At 38.2% G+C, this 19,567-nt stretch overlaps 3 protein-coding genes across 4 annotated transcripts; 1 reads left to right on the forward strand and 2 right to left on the reverse strand.

The window, feature by feature from the left end:
• Positions 1-204: 204 nt before the first annotated feature.
• LOC144644047 (uncharacterized) lies at positions 205-4,558 on the reverse strand. Its single transcript, XM_078503455.1, has 5 exons — positions 4,327-4,558; positions 3,281-3,416; positions 2,405-2,594; positions 1,551-1,709; positions 205-927 (listed from the first exon to the last, which is right to left on the reverse strand). Exons 1-5 carry the CDS (start codon positions 4,471-4,473, stop codon positions 879-881), a joined length of 681 nt encoding a protein of 226 aa, XP_078359581.1. The 5' UTR covers positions 4,474-4,558; the 3' UTR covers positions 205-878.
• Positions 4,559-7,492: 2,934 nt separating this feature from the next.
• Positions 7,493-10,402, forward strand: LOC144644049 (dickkopf-related protein 3-like). The gene is made up of 4 exons (XM_078503458.1): positions 7,493-7,648; positions 8,191-8,353; positions 9,032-9,314; positions 10,087-10,402. The coding sequence occupies exons 1-4, from the start codon at positions 7,520-7,522 to the stop codon at positions 10,130-10,132; spliced, it is 621 nt and encodes a 206-aa protein (XP_078359584.1). The 5' UTR covers positions 7,493-7,519; the 3' UTR covers positions 10,133-10,402.
• A 1,367-nt stretch (positions 10,403-11,769) lies between these two features.
• LOC144644048 (dickkopf-related protein 3-like) lies at positions 11,770-18,635 on the reverse strand. Of its 2 annotated transcripts, none has more exons than XM_078503456.1 (6): positions 18,573-18,635; positions 15,384-15,566; positions 14,719-14,833; positions 13,599-13,782; positions 12,674-12,823; positions 11,770-11,983 (listed from the first exon to the last, which is right to left on the reverse strand). In XM_078503456.1, the coding sequence occupies exons 2-6, from the start codon at positions 15,528-15,530 to the stop codon at positions 11,947-11,949; spliced, it is 633 nt and encodes a 210-aa protein (XP_078359582.1). In that variant the 5' UTR covers positions 15,531-15,566; positions 18,573-18,635; the 3' UTR covers positions 11,770-11,946. The 2 variants fall into 2 exon arrangements, with proteins under 2 accessions (XP_078359582.1, XP_078359583.1); XM_078503457.1 differs by having other exon boundaries at positions 18,568-18,591.
• Between the last annotated feature and the right edge of the window lie 932 nt (positions 18,636-19,567).

A 19,567-nucleotide genomic window follows, 5' to 3' on the forward strand; every position in this document is an offset into this window, starting at 1 on the left:
TTGGTTCGTTCTGAACATGCGCATGCAAGTTTTTCTGGACTCTCTCTTCTCGCGTCTGGGTTCAACCCTATAAAAGGCGTGCGGAAGAGAGAATTGAGGGACTGGACTAGTCTTTATCATGACCTTACGGCAGATTTCAGCCGCAATTTCAGAAATACTGCAGTTCGATTAAAACAGCAGATGCACAAAAGGACAACATCAATATAGGAAAGGTGACTTTATTTTCTAGTAACGTTATTTAAAAGAACTGATCGGATTAGGACAAATCTTACAGTAATGGGATAAAGAATTATTATATAAATCAAAAGCAAAGCTTGCTAGCGAGATGCTGTTATAAAAACTATTCTTCAATCAACTGTGTGCTATGTGCACTTTTTTTACACATAATTAAAATAATATGTAATGTCTGCTGGTTTACGTGGATGAATAATGTACTCATTTAATAAGTTACATGATTTTTACTAAAGTAATTTTCAATTCTGCCAGATCTGGAAACCATGACACAATAAATTCTAGCCAAGATTATGAGTAAGAATGCTGATAACTCAGATTGCAGTATCATATGCTCCCACAAATCTCTATAGGGGGTTTATGTAAAGCAATTAGATTACCCTAAACGTGGTGCTTGAGAAGCTCGTTATTCAATTAAATTTACTCTTCACATATATTTGCAATTATCAGGTGTTGAAAAAATGTTGTTTTGAAAGAAGGCCGTTTCTAATGTAACGTACCGCAAAATAGTACAAGATCTTATAGGTGAATATTTGCTTTCAGGTCATGCATGAACGATACGGACCAGTTGGTAGTTAGATTGTACTTCTGAAAGCTGCCATGATTCAAAATAGTTTCACAAATTTTAAAGCCATTAAAACTTCAGATTATTTCTTGTCATCCTCTTTTACACAAATCTCATGTACTCCAAATATTCTGAAACAAAACAGACAACAAACAGTGAAACTCACACCAATAACAAAAGCTGGTGAGGAATGCAGACAAGCAAGCGTGTGTAAACATGTAAAGTGTACTCTCGGCCGGTACCAACAAACAGAAATAAAATCAAGTACATCAATAGAAATTAAATTTCCAACCCCCCCCCCCCCCCCCCCCCCCCCCCCTCCTCTTAAATAAGTCAAGTAGACTTGCAGCCACTACGACGGAGATGTGGAGCATTCCCTTTTATTATTAAAAAATTGTAATTATGGTTTGATTTTAACCAACTCGGCCTGCGGCCTAGTCGGGTAAGTATCAAACGATATTTTGCGCGATTTAGTCTTTTGCGTAACAATAGGTAAAGTCTGCATAGTCTGAGCCTAGTGGCCCATCAGGCCGGAGCTTATCCGGTTTCCGTAGCATGAAGCGACTAGGGGTATTTCTACTTTCCCTGGAAGTCCATCGCAGGGCTACCCCCAGCAGTAAATTCGCCGGTACCCATAAATACCCCTGGGTGAACAGGTGAAAAGAAGCACTAGGGGAGTAAAGTGTTTTGTCCAAGAATACAACACAGTGACCCCAGCCATAATTATTATAAAATTTTGTTTGAAGAGACTCACCCAACTTGCTTACAAATAAGCCCTTTTTTGCATGGTCCACATGCTTGTTGAACCTGAGCACCGATGTACACATTCTTAAAGAAGTTGATTGGACCACAAACCATGTTCTCTTCGAGAGGAGGCTTGCAAACCGAGATATGTGGATTGATAGCCGATTCTCTAAAATGAAGTAAGAAAACAATCAAGATATTCCAGAGGCCCTCTTTCAAAACTGGAATTCCTTAAACTCGTCTTATTAAAATATTTAAGATGGTCACCAGACGAAGAAAACAGAGCACTCACATGTTCGTATATTTTCAACAGTTTCGTCTTATTTTTTTAGAATTTCGCTTATCTCGTAGAGCAAAACAATATGTGGTGTTAAAAACAGTGTTAATATCAATGGCCCGATTTTTACTAGAGACGGATGATCCGTCTGGACGAACTTGCATTTTAATTAGGCGAGCATTTTTTAGTTCGTTCGTCTTGGCAGACGAATTATGAAGATAGTCGGTCTGGACCGATAATCCGTCTGTTTGCCCATATTTATACACAGACGAATTATCGCACGAACTAAAAAATGCTCGCCTAATTAAAATGCAAGTTCGTCCAGACGGATCATCCGTCTCTAGTATAAATCGGGCCAATACATTTTGAAACAGACTGTCATAAACTTGTAGTAGCTTTTTTAGTTTGTTTGTTTGTTTGTTTGATAATTGTGTTTTTATTAGCAATTTTGTGTCTGTTTCTGTTTGTTCGTTTGTTCGGTTCGTTTATTTGTTAATTTGTTTTTTTTTTTGTTCGTTCGTTCGTTCGTTTGAATCGATCACAAACCTCTCGGAGACTAAGGGAACAAAAACTGGTCTTAAACAAACCTGACACAGCATGTTCCAGGAGGATCTTTGCAATCATCGTGTCGATCACAAAATGTTCCAGGCGCCCCTGGGGAAGCATCTTTCTTGCATCGACCGTAAGTACACTGACCGTGGCAGCACTGACCATTCTGTGTGCAGGCGACATTTTCCTTTAGACAGTGAACGCACAGAAACATGTGGCAGTACCTTCCTGAATAATAAGAATAAGCATTGAGCTTCAGTTCACCGTTTCCCTCTAGTTGCCAAGTCAGATTATAATTTTTAAAGACGCACGTTCGTTGCGTTTTGAGCGATTTCGTTTTCAATTGCTCCTTGAATTGCGCGGAGTGTAAATAAGACCAATCAATCTTTGCTACAAATTTCAGCTGACTCCTATTTTTGCTTCAAAAGTTGAATTTTCCTCTCTCGTTCCTTATGTCTGGGAGATTTAAATGACAGTTGGTCTCTGTCAACGAACAGAAATGCTGGCATGGATCCTTCATTTGTGCAAATTACAAGAAATTTTGGAATTGACTAGTTCCTCCACACTTGCTTAGCTTTATGCCCTTAAGAATGATTACCTCTGAGGGACGGACCATTATTTTCTTGGAGGGGGGGGATGAAAAATTTTCCTCTGCAATTTTTTTTTTTTAGTTTATGCACCTCTGCAAACATTTTTTTTCGAAATTCTTACTATTTTTTGTTATACATATCGTGTTTGCAAACAATTTATTTTGTCTTTCCAGGCCCTGCAAACAATTTTTTTCAATATTTTTCATCCCCCCCCCCCCCCCCTCCAAAAAAATAATGGTCCGTCCCTTAGAGGGAACAATTAATCCGACTGAAAACAAAATTTGACATTTCAACTCGTCAAACAGGAAATATAGCCCAGCTCACCTTGGTCACAAGGCTTGTGTGCATTACATTCTTGAGAGTAATATCCTGGCGCGAGCATGCGTGGTTGTGCTCTTGCTGCTCCGGCATTGGCAAGTGGTGCCATGTCGGGGTCCATTTGTGGAAATGGCATCATATCCTGTGTGGAAAGATGTGAATCCAATCGACAATGTTGAAAAGATGAAAGAGCTATTTTTTTAGAACAGATTAAGTCAAACGTTTTTGTTGATAAGAGAACAAAATGTTTATATAGGGCAGGTGGAACAACTCTACAATCAAATGAATTGTTACTGGAATAGGAAACGCAGTTTAGTTCCTCTTTGCTATTATGTACACAAACCGTTCATACCGTCTATTAAATTTCTCTTTTACATCAAAACATAAACTAACCATTCTACCTATTCGTAAAACAATGTACTGACGATCGCCCTCTACGTTGATATTTCAGTAATAGCAAAATATGACCCAATCGGCGTCAGTTTAAATGAACGCAACAATTATTGCTTCAGTTTCTGCTTCGAGACGTTTATTTGCAATTTACAGCTGAAAGTTTTGAATGGCCGCACATCTCCAAATCGTTGTAATTTGTAAATACATTATTACTTTTTATTGTTATGACTTTGAATACGGATAAATATATACAATGTCTGTTTTGCAAAACCAAAGACCAAATAGCACTCAAAATTATTAGTCTTCTTCGAAACGGAGACCTCTTTATGTTTTATGATCTTGACATGGAGTGATATTTGCCAATTTCTATAAATTCTATTCCTTTTTTCCTTTTATAAACTGCATTTTTAGACACTAACCTTGGTGCGCTTTTATTGCCCACTTAGCCTTTTTAGTTATGATTTTAACGACACCTTCTAGGTGGCTTTTTTAAATAATTACTGGTCCCGGTCGCTAATTTGGTTCAACTCGTTACGAAGTAGCCTACACATGGTAATCCTAGCAAATCAAAACAAGATATAATTTCGGCTGAATCGTCCCGTAAAGCTAACCTCTTAGATTGCAAAATTTTATTTAAGATGCGCCGTTCTTAATCTTACCTTTTTAATCCTTACATTGTCGGCTGACCGGATGTCTTTTTTCAGTCGTTGTTTTAGGGAAATACTTTTCTTGGAAGTTACCGATGGCAGCCACGCTTGACTTAGTATGGTGCCTATTATAAACCACCAATTTGATTTTAAGTTCATTTTGTCCCAAAAAGGACTCTTTTAAGTCCTAATTCTCGCTTCTAGACCCTCGAGAATCGGCCAAGTTACAGAGTGTTTATGTAGCCTGAATTATTATTTCATTGACTGTTTCATTATTAATAGCTTTCACTAAAATCAAGTGTTCGCTTTGAGCGTCCGGAAATGATCTTGTCATCCACAAGTTGGCTTCACAAACTCCAAATTCCCATTTCCTCAAGGAAAAAGCCACGATAACGACTTTATATTCCAAGTATTAATGTAGTCTTGTATTTATTTTCTTCCTGAAATTTAAACGAGTGTTTCGTTGAATGCTTTGCGTAAACTGGTACCGGCAGTTTAAAACAATGGAAACATCATAAGGAACAAGTCCTTCTCTGAAAAGACAAGAAAATATAATTAAGAGACATCGATCCACAACCCTGAGATGTTAAAAGCGTTAAAATAGTTCCGTTTATAGACATTTAAATACAGTTTTGCGAATATTTATTTTCTAATTATTATTGAGAAGGAGGAAGTTTTTTCTGACGAGTCCTTAAGATATTATATTTTTGTGACATAATCTGGTAGTAGGATTGCTAAGGATCCATTATTTCAAGAACCTTGCAAGTGCAGAATGTACCCAGCTTGTCCTTCTAGTCCTTCCAGCCGACTAGTCCCCAATCACCTCTTATAAAAAATATTGTTTATATATGTAAGTTGCCGAGGATGATGGGAAGGATTATACATGGTGGAAGCTGGGACGCAACTCTGAGGTTCTACCAGGACGATCGTTTACGAACTTTTCGAGAGAGCGTCACACAGCGCAAAGAGAGTATATAGCATGATGTTGTGGCCTGAAAAGTAATTGGCACACTTTCGGCGAGCTTTCGGGCCACTGTGATATTCTCATACGAATTTTCGGTGAACTGGATTAACTTCAAAATTCGAAACGCAGGCAAATGGATATACTACACATTAGTACATACCAAATTTCTTGCATAATTATATAGCTGTCAGTAAATCCTATATTGTCAGCGCAGCTATTTTTCCTTAATTTCTGAGAACTGTCCAATTTGGGATTAAGTTTGGATAGTTTCAATTAGGACTTTCAGGTAAAATGCACAAACTGTCCAATTTAAGAAAAATTGGACAGTTTTGTCTCAGCCAATAAAATCGAAGGAAAAACGACATGTGACGGATATCAGCCAATTAGCATTAAGCATAGCGTCAGCCCGGGAAACTTGTCGCATTGTTAGTCGACAATGGCGGAATTTTTAAGGCAAGTTTGCTACGTTTTTCCATTCCTTTTGAGCTTTTCAGCAATAGTAACAACAAAGAGAAATTTTCTACGTTGTCAGAAGAGGAGCTAGCTACACTAAAAAGCAAAAACTAAGAGCAAAACGCCTCTAATAGTACAAAACTTGGGTGAACGTAAGTGCAGCGAAGCGAAGCAAGAAATCTGTCAGATATTCATCGCCACGAGCTAGATGCAATTCTTTGTCGTTTATGCTGAAATTCGAAAAGAAAAGACGGCCATGAGATATGAACGAAATAGTGGAAAGGAGTATGTCAGATTCAAGAAGTTGTAAAGCTCTTCGGACACTTTGTTTACGACTTTCATTGATTGATGCAGTGTTTTCACTCACTTTGTAGCAAGCTTCGCAAACTCAGGTGAATAAACTGTTGCACTGTTTTGTTTAAGTTTTATTTGTGATACAATGCTTTGAGTGAGTTGCATGTGCTGTGTTATGCCTACTATTGTTGAATGTTTTTCCCGTTCTGGACATATAAAAAAGTTTATTGTTTACGCTGGATTGACTGACTAAAAGCTATATAATTAATATGTAACCGGACTACATGCTTGTCCAATTTGGAAATAATTAGATTCAAAAAATTCCTCTGACAGCCAAATTGGACTCGGCCTACGGCCTCGTCCAATTTTGGCTGCCCTCGGAATTTTTTTTCATCAAATTACTTCCAAATTGGACAGCATGTAGTCCAATTACGTATACAAATTCGCAATACATTTTTATTCACATTATTTTTGAAGGGAAAATACTGAAACATTTGAATAAATTAAGACTTACTTTCCTGTTGTTATAACAACATTTGCTTTGCAAGCCTTTGTCACATGACCCATTTCGGCCAATGAAAGCGAAAAGAATACGTTGGTGCCTCATAATTGAATTGAATCAAAACTCTAGTAGATTATAAATTAGTGACCCCATATTCACTGCTTTTGTTTCATTATTAATTCTCCAGCGCTTTTTTATATCTTAAGAACTCTTATTATGAGTTTTTTCTCGATTTCAATGTAATTCTGTAAAATTATCACACAAAATACTCAATATGCCGACAAATAGACCCTATGACTCTACATAGAGGAACATCTTTGATAGCCCCTATAGGGAGACAGAATATAATCTCTTAGACTAGTGCAAGAGATGGAAAAACCGAATAATACCTTTTATTTCATTTCATTCTTCCCTTTATTTTGGTCTCCACGGTTGACACTCTGCTGTTGGATTCGACAGTACAGTCAACTCTCTCTAAGACGGACACCGTCGAGACCGGCTCCAACTGTCCGTCTTAGAGAGGTGTCCGTCTTATAGGGAGTTAAGTTACAGTAAGATGACTGAAAAACGGCAGGGTTGGGACCAACAGCAGGTGTCCGTCTTACAGAGGTGTCCGTCTTAGAGAGGTGTCCGTCTTATAGGGAGTTAAGTTAGAGTAAAATGACTGAAAAACGGCAGGAATGGGACCAACAGCAGGTGTCCGTCTTACAGAGGTGTCCGTTAAGAGAGAGTTGACTGTATCCAAGCTGTGGTTGAAAGCTGGTAGCCTACAAATCCAAAATTTAACTCAAGGGTCAAAGATATCTTTCCCTTTCCATCATGCATTTATTTTTGAGAAATTGGCAGAGCCTGTACAAGTAATTCAAATCAGACGTGACTTGATCTTCACTGCTGCCAACTGGTTCGAGTGCTATATTTTTCAAGCAATAAATTATTAACATGTTAGACTCAGATATAAAGGAGATTTGCTTTGGTTACGAGAATGGCTTAAAATGTTTTTGAAAATAAGGCTTGTTGTTTTATCTATAGAACTCTTCTTTACGGTTTCAGCTTACGGTGGAACGAAAAATATAACAATTCCAACAGAACAAGAGATTATGGATACATCAGGAAATAAACGGGTAAGACACCAAAACTTATTGCTCATTCTAGCTTCGTACGCCGTCTTTAAATGATCATAAATAATCTTCCGAATATAATTATGAGATAAATATATCTAGGTTGCTATAAAGTGTATGGTAGACAGACTTGGGCCAGAGCTCAAACGTTAAGTCTTAAAATTGTTGTCATCATTCATATCAGCCGGAACAGTCCAAACCCTATTAAACTACAAACGTTAAAGCTGGTACCGACTCGAAGAGGAAATAGTCCGTTGTAGAAGTCGCCCGATGTCCTCGTCATATCCAGAAACTCTTAAGTAAAGGTTTGATCCCAAACAAATACTTAGCAAACAACCTTCATAAGTTTTTCCTTGAATTCCATTGCCTATATCGCGCTCTCTGGGCAAATGTTCCTTAGCGTCCACTTCTGGCGCTCTTACTAACAGTAATTCATAACTGAAAATACAGTCCAAAGCCATTAATACATGAGTACACATAGAGTATAACAAATTAAATGAAAAGCACTGACGGATAAAGACTTTTCTTCTCTTTTCCTACAATAGCAATTCATTTCCAACATGCATATGTCTCCATGGCAATACCGCGCATTGGTCGAGGCAGGGACGGAGGAATGTAATGTCAACAAAGACTGTCCAGCCGGGAGATTTTGTGACGTTCATACATGTAGGGCGTGCTTGCATGCTGGAGCGTCTTGTCATTACATTGGTAAGAAGAGACTCAATCGCAATCTTAGTAATCTTTATCTTGGCTCTATTTGCACTCAATAGAAAATTGATATGTTTTCAGAAATACTGACCTGGCATCAAAATTTTCCCTTCCCGCTCTTAAAAAACCATCATTGTTAAATTGCAGCGGTTAGAAGAACCAGTAATCTCGTCTAGCAACTGGTTTTCGCCTGGTGTTCAAATTGTTTGTTTGTTGGTCGTTCGGTCGGTCGGCTAGTTCCTTTATTGATTCGTTTGTTCGATCAATCGATCTTTCGATAGGCGAATTTCAAATTTGAATTTCTTTTTTTTTTTTTTGCACCATACCCAGTATCAAAGCAGTCCCTTATGGTAATTTTAATGATGTTATAACAGCCTATTGAGGCCCATAAGACTAAAACAGGAAGGGACCCCAAACGATAATGCTGATATTCATAGGTCTGATCAGCCAAAAGAAATGAAATAACAAACAAGACTGCAAGGCTAATCAAACTACGTGATAAGTAGACTTTGAGAGACATCAACACGACTAGAACTAATACAGCAGGATTGCTGTCCACGGTTGCAATCCTGCTGTATCGGTTCTAGTCGTGTTGGTGTCTCGCAAAGTTTACTTTTCACGTAGTATGATAAGCCTTGTAGTCTTGTTTATTGAGCCCATATGTTTTCAAAATTAAAGGAACCTGCTGCGAGGGATACGTCTGTCAATACGGCCACTGTACCAAGGGAGTAGAGCAAGGTGAGCCTGGTACGTACTGCGATAGGACTTCGGACTGCCTCGGCAAGGAATCGTGTTGTGTTCGGGAAATTTCCGTCAATCCACACACATCTGTGTGCAAGCCAATGCTAAACGAGTTTGAGTCGTGCGGCCCAATCAATTTATTTCATCACGTTTATGAAGGTGGTATGGTGGAACCCGATTGTGGGCCATGTAAAGTCGGGCTCCAGTGTAAGAACGTTGGGTAAGTTTGTTTTTGTTTTTTTCTTTGTCTACTTGCTTTGTTGTGTTATTTATTTTTGGCAAAAAATCTTTTTAGAAAGCGTCATACTCTCCAAGGAAGATATTTAACATCAGGTTTTAACGGTATTACGACAAAGATAACTCCAGCATTAATGAAGCATGTGAACTAAAACGTGTACTAACACAGATTTGTCACTGAGGTCAGACCTGCAGATTTGTTGTCATTAGCATGGATGTCAGGCATGTGACAAAAAAAATCGACGATCCCGACGGGGAAGTCAAATCTATGACCTTCCCCACACCGGTAGAGGGCTCTAACCACTGAGCTACTACAGGGAAACTTGCCGGTGGCGATCGAGATAGACCATTCTAGGTTCATATAGACAAATGAAATGGGGTAACACGCGCCCTGTACACTGCTGGGATCGGCAATGTCGACAGCGTCGTGTGTGTGGATATGATGAGGAAAAATATTTTGTTTCTTAGTTAAATGTTTACAAATTGGTATTTTTTCGTTTTTCCACACTGTACAAGGGCAAATCACCATGTAATGTGGATAAACAAATTATTCTTTTTTAGTTTTATTTTTGTAAGAGCGTTAACAATAACAAATTAAAACAATTTTGTACTTCAGTGGCATCTTATAAGCAAAAACAGCATTTGGATAAACAGTTTTCCTATTGACAATGGTGCATTCGGCATTAGCCATTTTCAATAGTTATTTTATACATATCTTATACTGTAATCAAACTTTCTTTTCTTCTTTGTTGTAGAACAAAAGGCCTCCATTTCATTTGTCTAAAGGAAGAGGAAGACTGAGGAGTGATAAAACAAATTCATGAGATCTCAACAGACTGAGAAAGTTAGCTGTAAAAAGCTGAGTTGACGATGACATAAAGTTATCAATAACTGATCGACTGAACAATTAGTGTGTGAAGCGAGCTATTGATAAAAAACTGCTAAAAAAAGACAATTTATCGGCAGGAAAACAGTTTTACTTTTCAAAAGGAAAACTATGTTCGTTGCCGAGAGAAAAACGTTGTTGACAACCACATTCTTCGTTAAATAATAAAGTAATACCATAACACAGTTGGTTGTTGCCAGGACTTTGAGATGGGCAGCAAATGCTATTTCAGCGATAACTTTGGTCTCTAATTTGTGGGAAAAATACTATATCAAGTTAAATCACAAACCGTCACGCGTCAATCCACAAACCAACTGTTTGATACGAAAAACGCCAAAATTTCGCATAAAACATCCTCCAATCAGTGACAAGAGCCTTCATTTAATGTGAAGATAAAGCGGAAGGCGAATAAACCATCAGTCATTCAAAATGTAATGTACCCTTGCACCTCTGCCGTCAGCAAGAAAAAACGCGGATATAGTGTTTTTCGGAGCAGGCCTGGGTTGATTGTTAAGCGTGGATTGTTGTCAATACTCCGTAAAAATGTCGGAGGCTGCTAGCTGTGGGAGTTACTATAGTTGTATTGACGGTTCAAATAGTAACATTTTATCGGTGGGTGTTGAGATTTTCAGCCAGAGGTCCAACCTCTACACCCATTGAGAGTTCTTCTCCATTGCCGTTTCCTTCACGGTTACAATGTACACCACTGAACTCTTGGTCAACTAGTGGGGCTCAGCTCCTAAAATGACAACCAAGTTATCTGGGCTGGAACGTTTTGTTTTGATTATTGTCTGAAAAGGATTGTGTTCCGACAGCCGAAGGAGAAATCAAACCGTATCTATGTAAAAAGGAAACGATAAACTCTAAATTATTTGACAATTTTTGGCATGCCAATGTTTCCGGCGCCTGACAGACATATCTTACTGAACCTCTCTCCTACGATGGGCTGGGAAATGGGAAGAGGTGAAAAGTAAGCGCGCGGAGCCTGAGTAGGGAATCGAAACGAAAGAGCGCAGGGGAGCTACTGAACCAAGCACGAGGACCGTACTGGGAGAATATAGGTCCCAGGTCTTGACATAGCCTGCGTGGCCGGCGTTCAAAGGGGAAGGAGAAAGGGATTTTGAGCGCGAAGCGCGAGGAACAACCGATATTCTCCTAGAATGGCCCCAAGCAAGCTTTTTTAATAAGAGATTTATTACACGTCTTTATAACTGTAAAACAGCTGTTAAAACTTTAACCGGGGCCGGCAATAAGGCACTCTGATTGGTTGAGTAATATTTTAGTTATTGACCCTATCAGTACACATAACTCTTTTGTTGCTTCTTTATTGTTTATAATGCATCAAAATCAATTACAAATATAATTATTTTTTCTTATACTTCCTTGAATTACCATTTTTCACGGCAAAAAGTTGATCCGACATTGAGAAAGAAAAAATTTTTGTGAAATATTGGGTTTTATGTTTGGTAAATTCCGCAGGATTTAAATTAAAATAAAGAAAGAATGTTTTACAAAAAAAGTTTTTCCCAAACTTTATTTTGGGCAATTTTAATAAACGATAACTAATCTGGTTCCTTTCCAAAAACATGAGAGAAATTTTGTCACAAATTATCAACTTCTTGACCGTGCAATTTTTGCCTCTTTGTTACCGTTACAAACAAATTACTGAAGAATTTTAAATTTAAACTATGAGCGTTAGGTTTTAAAAGCAAAGCTCCAGAACAACCTTTTAGGCACGTACGCAAATTTCGTGAACGCCGAATATCCTGCAAATGTAAAAAATAAAAATAAAGAAAGGTTAAAACAAGATAAACAAGAATAAGAAATTGAAGCGATAGGAATGAGATGGACTCGACGCAAAGAGCTAAGACTGCGTAATAAAGCTATTATTGAATAGTAGTGTTCCGAGATAAGGCAGTTTTGTCTGGCTTGCAAGCTTGTTATATGGAAACCATTTCCATTGAGAATGATAAAGTGAGTCGGATTAACGTATTTGCAATAAAATCTTCTTCCATTTTGATTAAGTTACTTATGATAAATAACCTACATATATTAATCAGGCCAACAGGGGAGTCACGTTTGCACGGCTGGCTGTTTCCCAACTGGAGAGTTCTAGAGTCTTTTTTGTATATCTTCCTTCCCAAGATTTAGAAAAAATATATATTAAGAGGAAGCCACATCAGCTCTAGTTGATTTTCATGTGGGTGTCTATCCAGGTCGAATTGGAATTTAGAAATGTTGGTTTTCAGGAGGGAGGAAAACCGGCGAACGGGGAGAAAAACCCTCGGAGCAAGGCGAGAACCAACAACAAACTGTTACTAAACCCAAATATGGCACCGGGCCGGAATCGAACCCGGGCCACATTGGGGGAAGGCGAGCGCTCTCACCGCTGCGCCATCCGTGCTCCCCAGTGCATGTGATATCTGTTTTAGAAAAATAATTATAGTCCGACTTACCCAACTTGCTTGCAAACAAGCCCCGGCTTACATGGTCCGCAAACCTCGTCTCCCACGTAGACATTTTTAAAAAAGTTTATTGGACCACAAACCATGTTCTCTCCCAAGGGAGGCTTACAAATGGATTTGTGGAGGTTCACAGCTGTATCCCTGAAAGGAAAAAAAAAACAAATAAGTAAATGCTCACTTTTGATTCCTCCTTTAAGAATATATTGGTAACAACATACGCAAATTTCCTTCACAGTTAAGGAGGCTCACAACAGTTCCAGCACATTAAAATTTTCGATAATTTAAGGTGGCTGAAACGGCTCCAAAAAGAATCTTTGCAAAAACTGGTTGTACCTTAACATGCTGATCATTATTAAATAATAAAAAAATGGGTGTCACCGGACTCGTTTTTAAAATTTTAAATTAGAGGCACTCAAAGCTTAATTTGGGGGGGGTTTGGGGGTTTTTGTTTTTTTGGAAATTTTTGTTTTTTTTTTTTTTTTTTGGGAAAATTTGGACCCAAAAAGCTAGAAAGTATTGAAAACTGCTTTGCGCCTTCTTAAATCCAAGCTTGAAATGCCGGGTTTTAAAAACATCAAATAGCACGATTTAAAATCATTTTTACATTGACGATTTCCTGGTTGGACAAGACCTTGTCAGCCCTGATCACGCATGCGGCATGATTACCCACCATTAAGTCAGCGTGTTTGTACCTATTATAAATTAATGACGGTTTATTATAGTTTGTTTTTTGGTGGGGGGTGTCAACAGCCAAAAATGATTAAGTGAATGAAAATGCGTGTAACTAATTGGCTGTGCACTTGCGTTATTAACGTTTGACGTGATTGGCCAGCCCTTATTTGGGCTTCGGTGGTTTACTAGAATCCGAATAGTACAGTGCTGATTTGAAAAGAACCAAGAAGCCATTGGCACGTACCTCACACAACAGCTATCACCCCTGCAATCCCGCTTACGGTTGCAAAATGTTCCAGGTTCTCCCGGAACGGAACTTCTCTTGCAACGTCCATACGTACACTGACCTCTGCAGCATTGACCTTTGTCATTACATGGGACATTCTCACCGAGGCATTTAACGCAGAGGAAGAAATGACAGTACTTCCCTGTGAAATACAAAACCAAATGCTCGTTGATTTAGCTATCTCGCAGAGTTCTTGTATGTTTTTTTCGAGATCCTAGGATTTTTCATTTGAATTCCCATAAAACCCTTATTTTTGCGCTCTTTAAAACAACCAAATATAACGACTCGCATAGAATAAGTTAGCACCGGACCTGTGAATTTACGTGTCTATATATCCTACCACAAACGGAGTCTTAAATACCTTAAGCAACGTACATGAGACAAAAAAGCTCTTCCGGAGGTATTTGTATCCCCGTATTCATAATCATAGTAATTTTTTTCGGACAATTCTGTCCAAGGAGGAAAGGTGCAATGACGTTAACCCTATGAGAAGCATTAATCCGTGAAACAAGGCCAGACCACGACACCGGGAACTCTGTGCCCTACTCTTTGCGATAAGGTTGTGGGTTTTTTAACGTCCCCTGCTGACCATATAACACTGAAGATGGGGGGAGGGGATATCGGTTTTTTTCTTTTTGGAGGAGATATAATATCTATTTATTTTTTTTTATGTTTTTTTTTTTTTTTTTTGCTGTTGGTCCGGTCTGGGAGTCCAACACGAGACCTGCCGCACAACAGTCCGGCCCTCTACCAACTGAGCTAGCCGGTCGGCGGTTAAGATCCAAATTTCACGAACCCAACAGCTCTGCTGATCAATTTATCGTTCCTAAAATTAGTTAGGAAAATAATAGGTAATAGTTAACTATTAGCTTCCATTCAATTCATTTTTCACTCAGTAGATATGACTAATTATAAGCTATTAATATCAGTTCATCATCTTCTGATACGTGTATATATTCTAAGCACAGTTATACATTTCGATGCATTCAATTAAATAGCCGTTGTTACTTCCTTCAAATATTATGCATGAATCAGCAATAAAAGAAAATGCATGCGTACAAACAATAATTCAACTAACCGGAGGGACAAGGTTTGTGTGCGTTGCACTCCTGCTTGTAGTAGCCTGGGGCAAGCCCGCGCCGATAAGGAACTGCATCTTCATCATTGGGAGATAAGTCAGCCTCAATCACCTCCTGCAAAAAAAAATACGAGATTAACAACAACAACATGTTATACGCACGCTCTGGCCCGGAGCATTGTTCAACTTATTAAATGATTCTCGATGTTGTAATACCGTAAAATTCCGGTTATAAGCCCCTCCGCTTATAAGCCCCCTCCCCCCGGTTATAGGCCCATCACCTGGAAACAAAAAAATTCATCCGATTATAAGCCCTCCCCCCCGGATATAAATCCCCCTCTGCTGGATGACAGTACTGAGCAGGGCAAATGTTACTTTATTATGCGTTTTTAACTTAAAACGTATTCGATCAACCCCCGTGGCCCGTTTCGGAACGATTTTTTTATTCCGCTTATAAGCCCTCCCGGATATAAGCCCCTCCACTTATAAGCCCACCCAAAAACCCTTACAAAGTTGTATAAGCCCAGGGCTTATAGCCGGAATTTTACGGTATCTTTTTAAAGCATACTAAGCACACAAAAAGCCAACATTACACACCAGACCTGAATGTCCAACTTTCTTTCCTTCCTTAATGACTTTTTATCTAGTAATTATAATATGCTTACTTCATTTGCCATCTCATCATCGTTGAAGACTGTCTCTTCTTTGATTCCAAGCTGCATGTCAGGAACTCCCCTGGAATTGACCACTGGAACCGAAAGATGGAACAACGCAACGCTGCAAACGATGAACCACGAGTACGAAATCTCCATGTTGTTTCACTAAGATGTTTATTCTCCCTGAAAAACCTACAGATCAGACAAACGATAATATTGATGAAGCATTGCCATATTGTGGTATGGCCGTTTTCACATTAGAAAGGACAATTGTCTAGAGGGATTTTTTTATTTTGAAAGGTTTTAAGTATTTATTTTTTTTTTTTGGCCGTGGGATTAGGTGAAAAAAAATAAAAGTTTTCTTCATTGTTGGCCAACCAAGCACATAGAGAAATTATGTCACGAGTACAAGCTCGGAGAAGAAATAACAAGGAGGAATGAGTAGAGCGCTATTTGAGTTTCACCGGTGGTTTGCATTTCCGAAATTTTAATTCCTTTAGAGTCAAAATAATTCAAAAAAATAAACTAAAATTAGCTTATACGAAAAAGTAAGAAAAAATGTTGCAGTGTGTTAGGTTTTCTCATGCAAATTTAAAGACATCTTATGACAAATCACACAAAGATCAAAGTGGCTTTGAGCCACTGAACTCGGAAAATTAATTATGAAACAAGAATCGAAAACTGCACTGAACTGACAAAAAAAAGATTTGCCAGGACAAATCATGTTAAACTTTCCACACTTCAGTTCACTTCATTCAGTTCAATACGACCATAAATGAAAAAAATAAGAATTGCCTCAACAACTTCGGCGAAAGTTGGCCACGACTTTGTACACAGAACTTATTCATTCAACTCAGTGCGTCAGCACCATGTCAGCTTATCGAGAGCTGGCCGAAAGGCTGTGTGGTCGAGTCCCCTACCTCGTCCTTTGTCAATTGTTTTATTCCTTTTTTTCCTTTTTGCTTTTTATTATTTTCCAAAGATTGTTTTGAAATTATTTCGCAATAAACATCATTTATTGTACCGTAATGCAGAGCCATCTGACAATTTCGAATACAAAATTAAAACGGCATGGCCGAGAAATGATATCATTGCAAAAACTGAGTTTTGGTTTATTTACAAGAAAACTGATATTAACACAACATTTCGGCTCTATTACAGAGTCATAGTTATTTAATGGTTAGCTGTGTTAATAGTACGTAATATAACAAGAAATGAAGGTTATCGGAGAAAGAGGTCTAATTATCTAGACGCCTTATATCTCTTGCACGCATTGCGTGGCTATGTTAAACAGGAAACGAGTGAAATTGGTCCTGCTACACTAACTCGGAATTTCCCGATTTCAAAACGAGGTGATACGTTTCATTCAACTAAACATCCATACATATAGGCAACTTAAACGCCAAAAAACAAAGGTAAAAAGGAAGTGGCTTCAAAGAGCTTTTACGGACATGCAATCCCTTCTCGAAAGCATATTTGTTTGCCACGCGTCTAGAATAATATCACATTTTGATTGACAAATAACGATGAGGCAAGAACAGTTTTATATGTTGAACAGTTACCCTCAATATCGATTAAATGTTTTGATTTCATCGTGCTATCTAGCACTTAGATACTCGACTAAAAGGAAGATATTTTGAACAGTCACGACTCGGTATTTGTTTCTTTATTGCAACGGAATCGCATGAATTACTTTGAAACTTGCGTGGCTGGTCAGATAAACTAATTTTAAGTTCTACAGAATGTCTGAAGTTGAATTCAGTTTACATCTACATGTTGTTGAGTGTTGTCACTTCATTCTTAGTACAGCTGTGTCGATCATGAATTTTTATTAAGAGAGAAAATGTGATTTGTTGCACGTACAACCGAACATTTACATGAAAATTACTGAAAATATCCCCGCCTCTATTTTGCGCTCTCGCAAGCATGACATTAACTGACGCATATACACGCAAGCAATTTTTCTTCAGTTCCGACCTCCTGTTCGCCCCACAATACATGGGTTTACCTCATGGGTATGAGTTTATATTATCGGCGCTAAAAAACAAACTCCGCATTATTGTTGAAGAAACTTTAGTGCGTGGTTGGCATAAACGTCCTTTTACTACTGGTAAACTATACAAGCACTATAAACAGCTCTTTTGTATTGGGAATTAAGTTATCAATATCGCGTATTTCAACGATATTTCAGAGATACCTTAATTTAATACGGAAGATGTTTCTAGCGGTAACTATTCAGTACTTTACAAAAGGAGTAAAAAATCATGCCAATTGAACTGTTTGCTCAGAGCTCCGGCCGATGATCATGTTTTTAAGCGTCACTGATCACTCCATCCTGACTAATGTTAAATTTAACAAGATAACTGATGCGATTAACCACAATGTTGCTGAAAGTCGATCGGTAAATATGTTCCTACTTTGTGAACAAATGAATTCCTTAAGTGGCAAATCCTTACGCTAGCCTTCTATACTTCAAATTTCCTATTCGCCCCAAAATAAATTGGTTTATCTCGTGGGTATGATGCAAACTAGCGCTGGTAACAAACTCCTCAATATTTTTTAGGCAACTTAATGTGTGGTTGGCATAAATTACTACTAGTAAACTGTACAAGCGCTATAAACAGCTCTTTCGTATTGAGTTAACAATATCGTGTAAAAACGTTTTTTTTTTTCAGAGATACCTTAATCTAGAGTGCAAAATGTTTCTAACGGTAACTGTTCAGTACTTAACAAATGGAGTCGAAGAATCATGACTTTTGAGCTGTTTGCTCAAAGCTTCACCATCAGGCGTGATCAACCCATCCTAACTTATGCACATTTAAGTTTGAACCAGGCGTGCAAGTCAGCGACCGGTAGAGATGTTCCTACCTTGTGAACAAATGAATTTTTTACACTAGCCCGGCTGAGATGTGAACCAAAATTGTGTGAAATTGTGCAATAGAATTTACTTGCCAACATTGATTTCCACAATTCAACCTTCTCTATGCAACACCGCAAGTCAGCGATCGGTAGAGATGTTCATATCTTGTGAACAAATGAATTCCTTATTAAAGCGGAGTGGCAAAACCTTACACTTGCCTTGATGTGAACTGAAATTGCATGGAACTTTACAATAGGATTAAATTTCCAACATTAATTTCCACAATTCTATCTTATCTAAGCAACAGTAATGCTTTAGAATGCGAGACCACACCTTACCTTTCTCCAGCTAGCTAGGAGTTAACCCGACGCGAGCACCTTCAGAATAACTCCTCCAAAACTCTAAAGAAGATATTTATCATACTGCTCAAACACATGTCGTTAGCATACTTCACATGTCAAATGTTGACAGTTTGATTGATTGACAGTTAATTAACGTATTTTGTGCCCACTATCTAGCTGTAAACGCGTTCCATATTGCACGTATTATTTTCCACGATGTATAGATTTTTATCTGTTTGTTGTTAAGCCACGAGTTTTTTTATATTTTTACTGCATATCAAAATTGCCTTGTTGCTCGAGATTCTTATTTTACCAAAGTACACTAGCGAGAGTTGTGGCTCGAGCTTCTTCTCTAGGTAGCGATGCGTTTCGTAATTGTGTGTAGCAAGTCCTACCAAGGCTAGTGACACAAATGATGGAAAAATTCAAAATAAAAAACAAAAAACCGATTTTAGAATGATCCCTGGGATACAGAAATATGATATCATCTAATACCATCCCAAAAATCCAGGTATATCAAGTCAGGTCAACAAGAGTCAATCACTCAAGCTCAAGTGGAAACTATAACGCCACACGATATCAATATGGTTATTATACCGTTACTAAAGGTTTTTAGTTATCAGTTAAGATATTGAGATCGTCAACTGGTATGAAGTTTACTTCACAGCATGCTCCCATAACAATCAAATTCAATCAAAATTAAAAAGCCAATTTAAATTAGCGACTCTTTCTTCGGAAAATGGCATGAACACACCTTTAATTTTAGAAACTGGCCAAAGGCGGCCAAAAATACAAAGTATTTCATATCGTGCAGCTATTGAAGTGCTTGTTCTTCATATATTGGAAATCATCGAGTCTGTTTGTGAATGTTGCATGCTACCCGCAATTTTTTAACGGTTTCCGCAGATGCAAACACGCACTTTGTAAGACTTCAACAAACGAAATATTTTATGCATGGTATATTGAACGATCGTGTTTTGAAATTTACCCGT

Source organism: Oculina patagonica, chromosome 2 (assembly GCF_052425735.1).
Source record: "Oculina patagonica isolate OP01 chromosome 2, crgOcupat, whole genome shotgun sequence".
Classification (NCBI taxonomy): Eukaryota; Metazoa; Cnidaria; class Anthozoa; order Scleractinia; family Oculinidae; genus Oculina; species Oculina patagonica.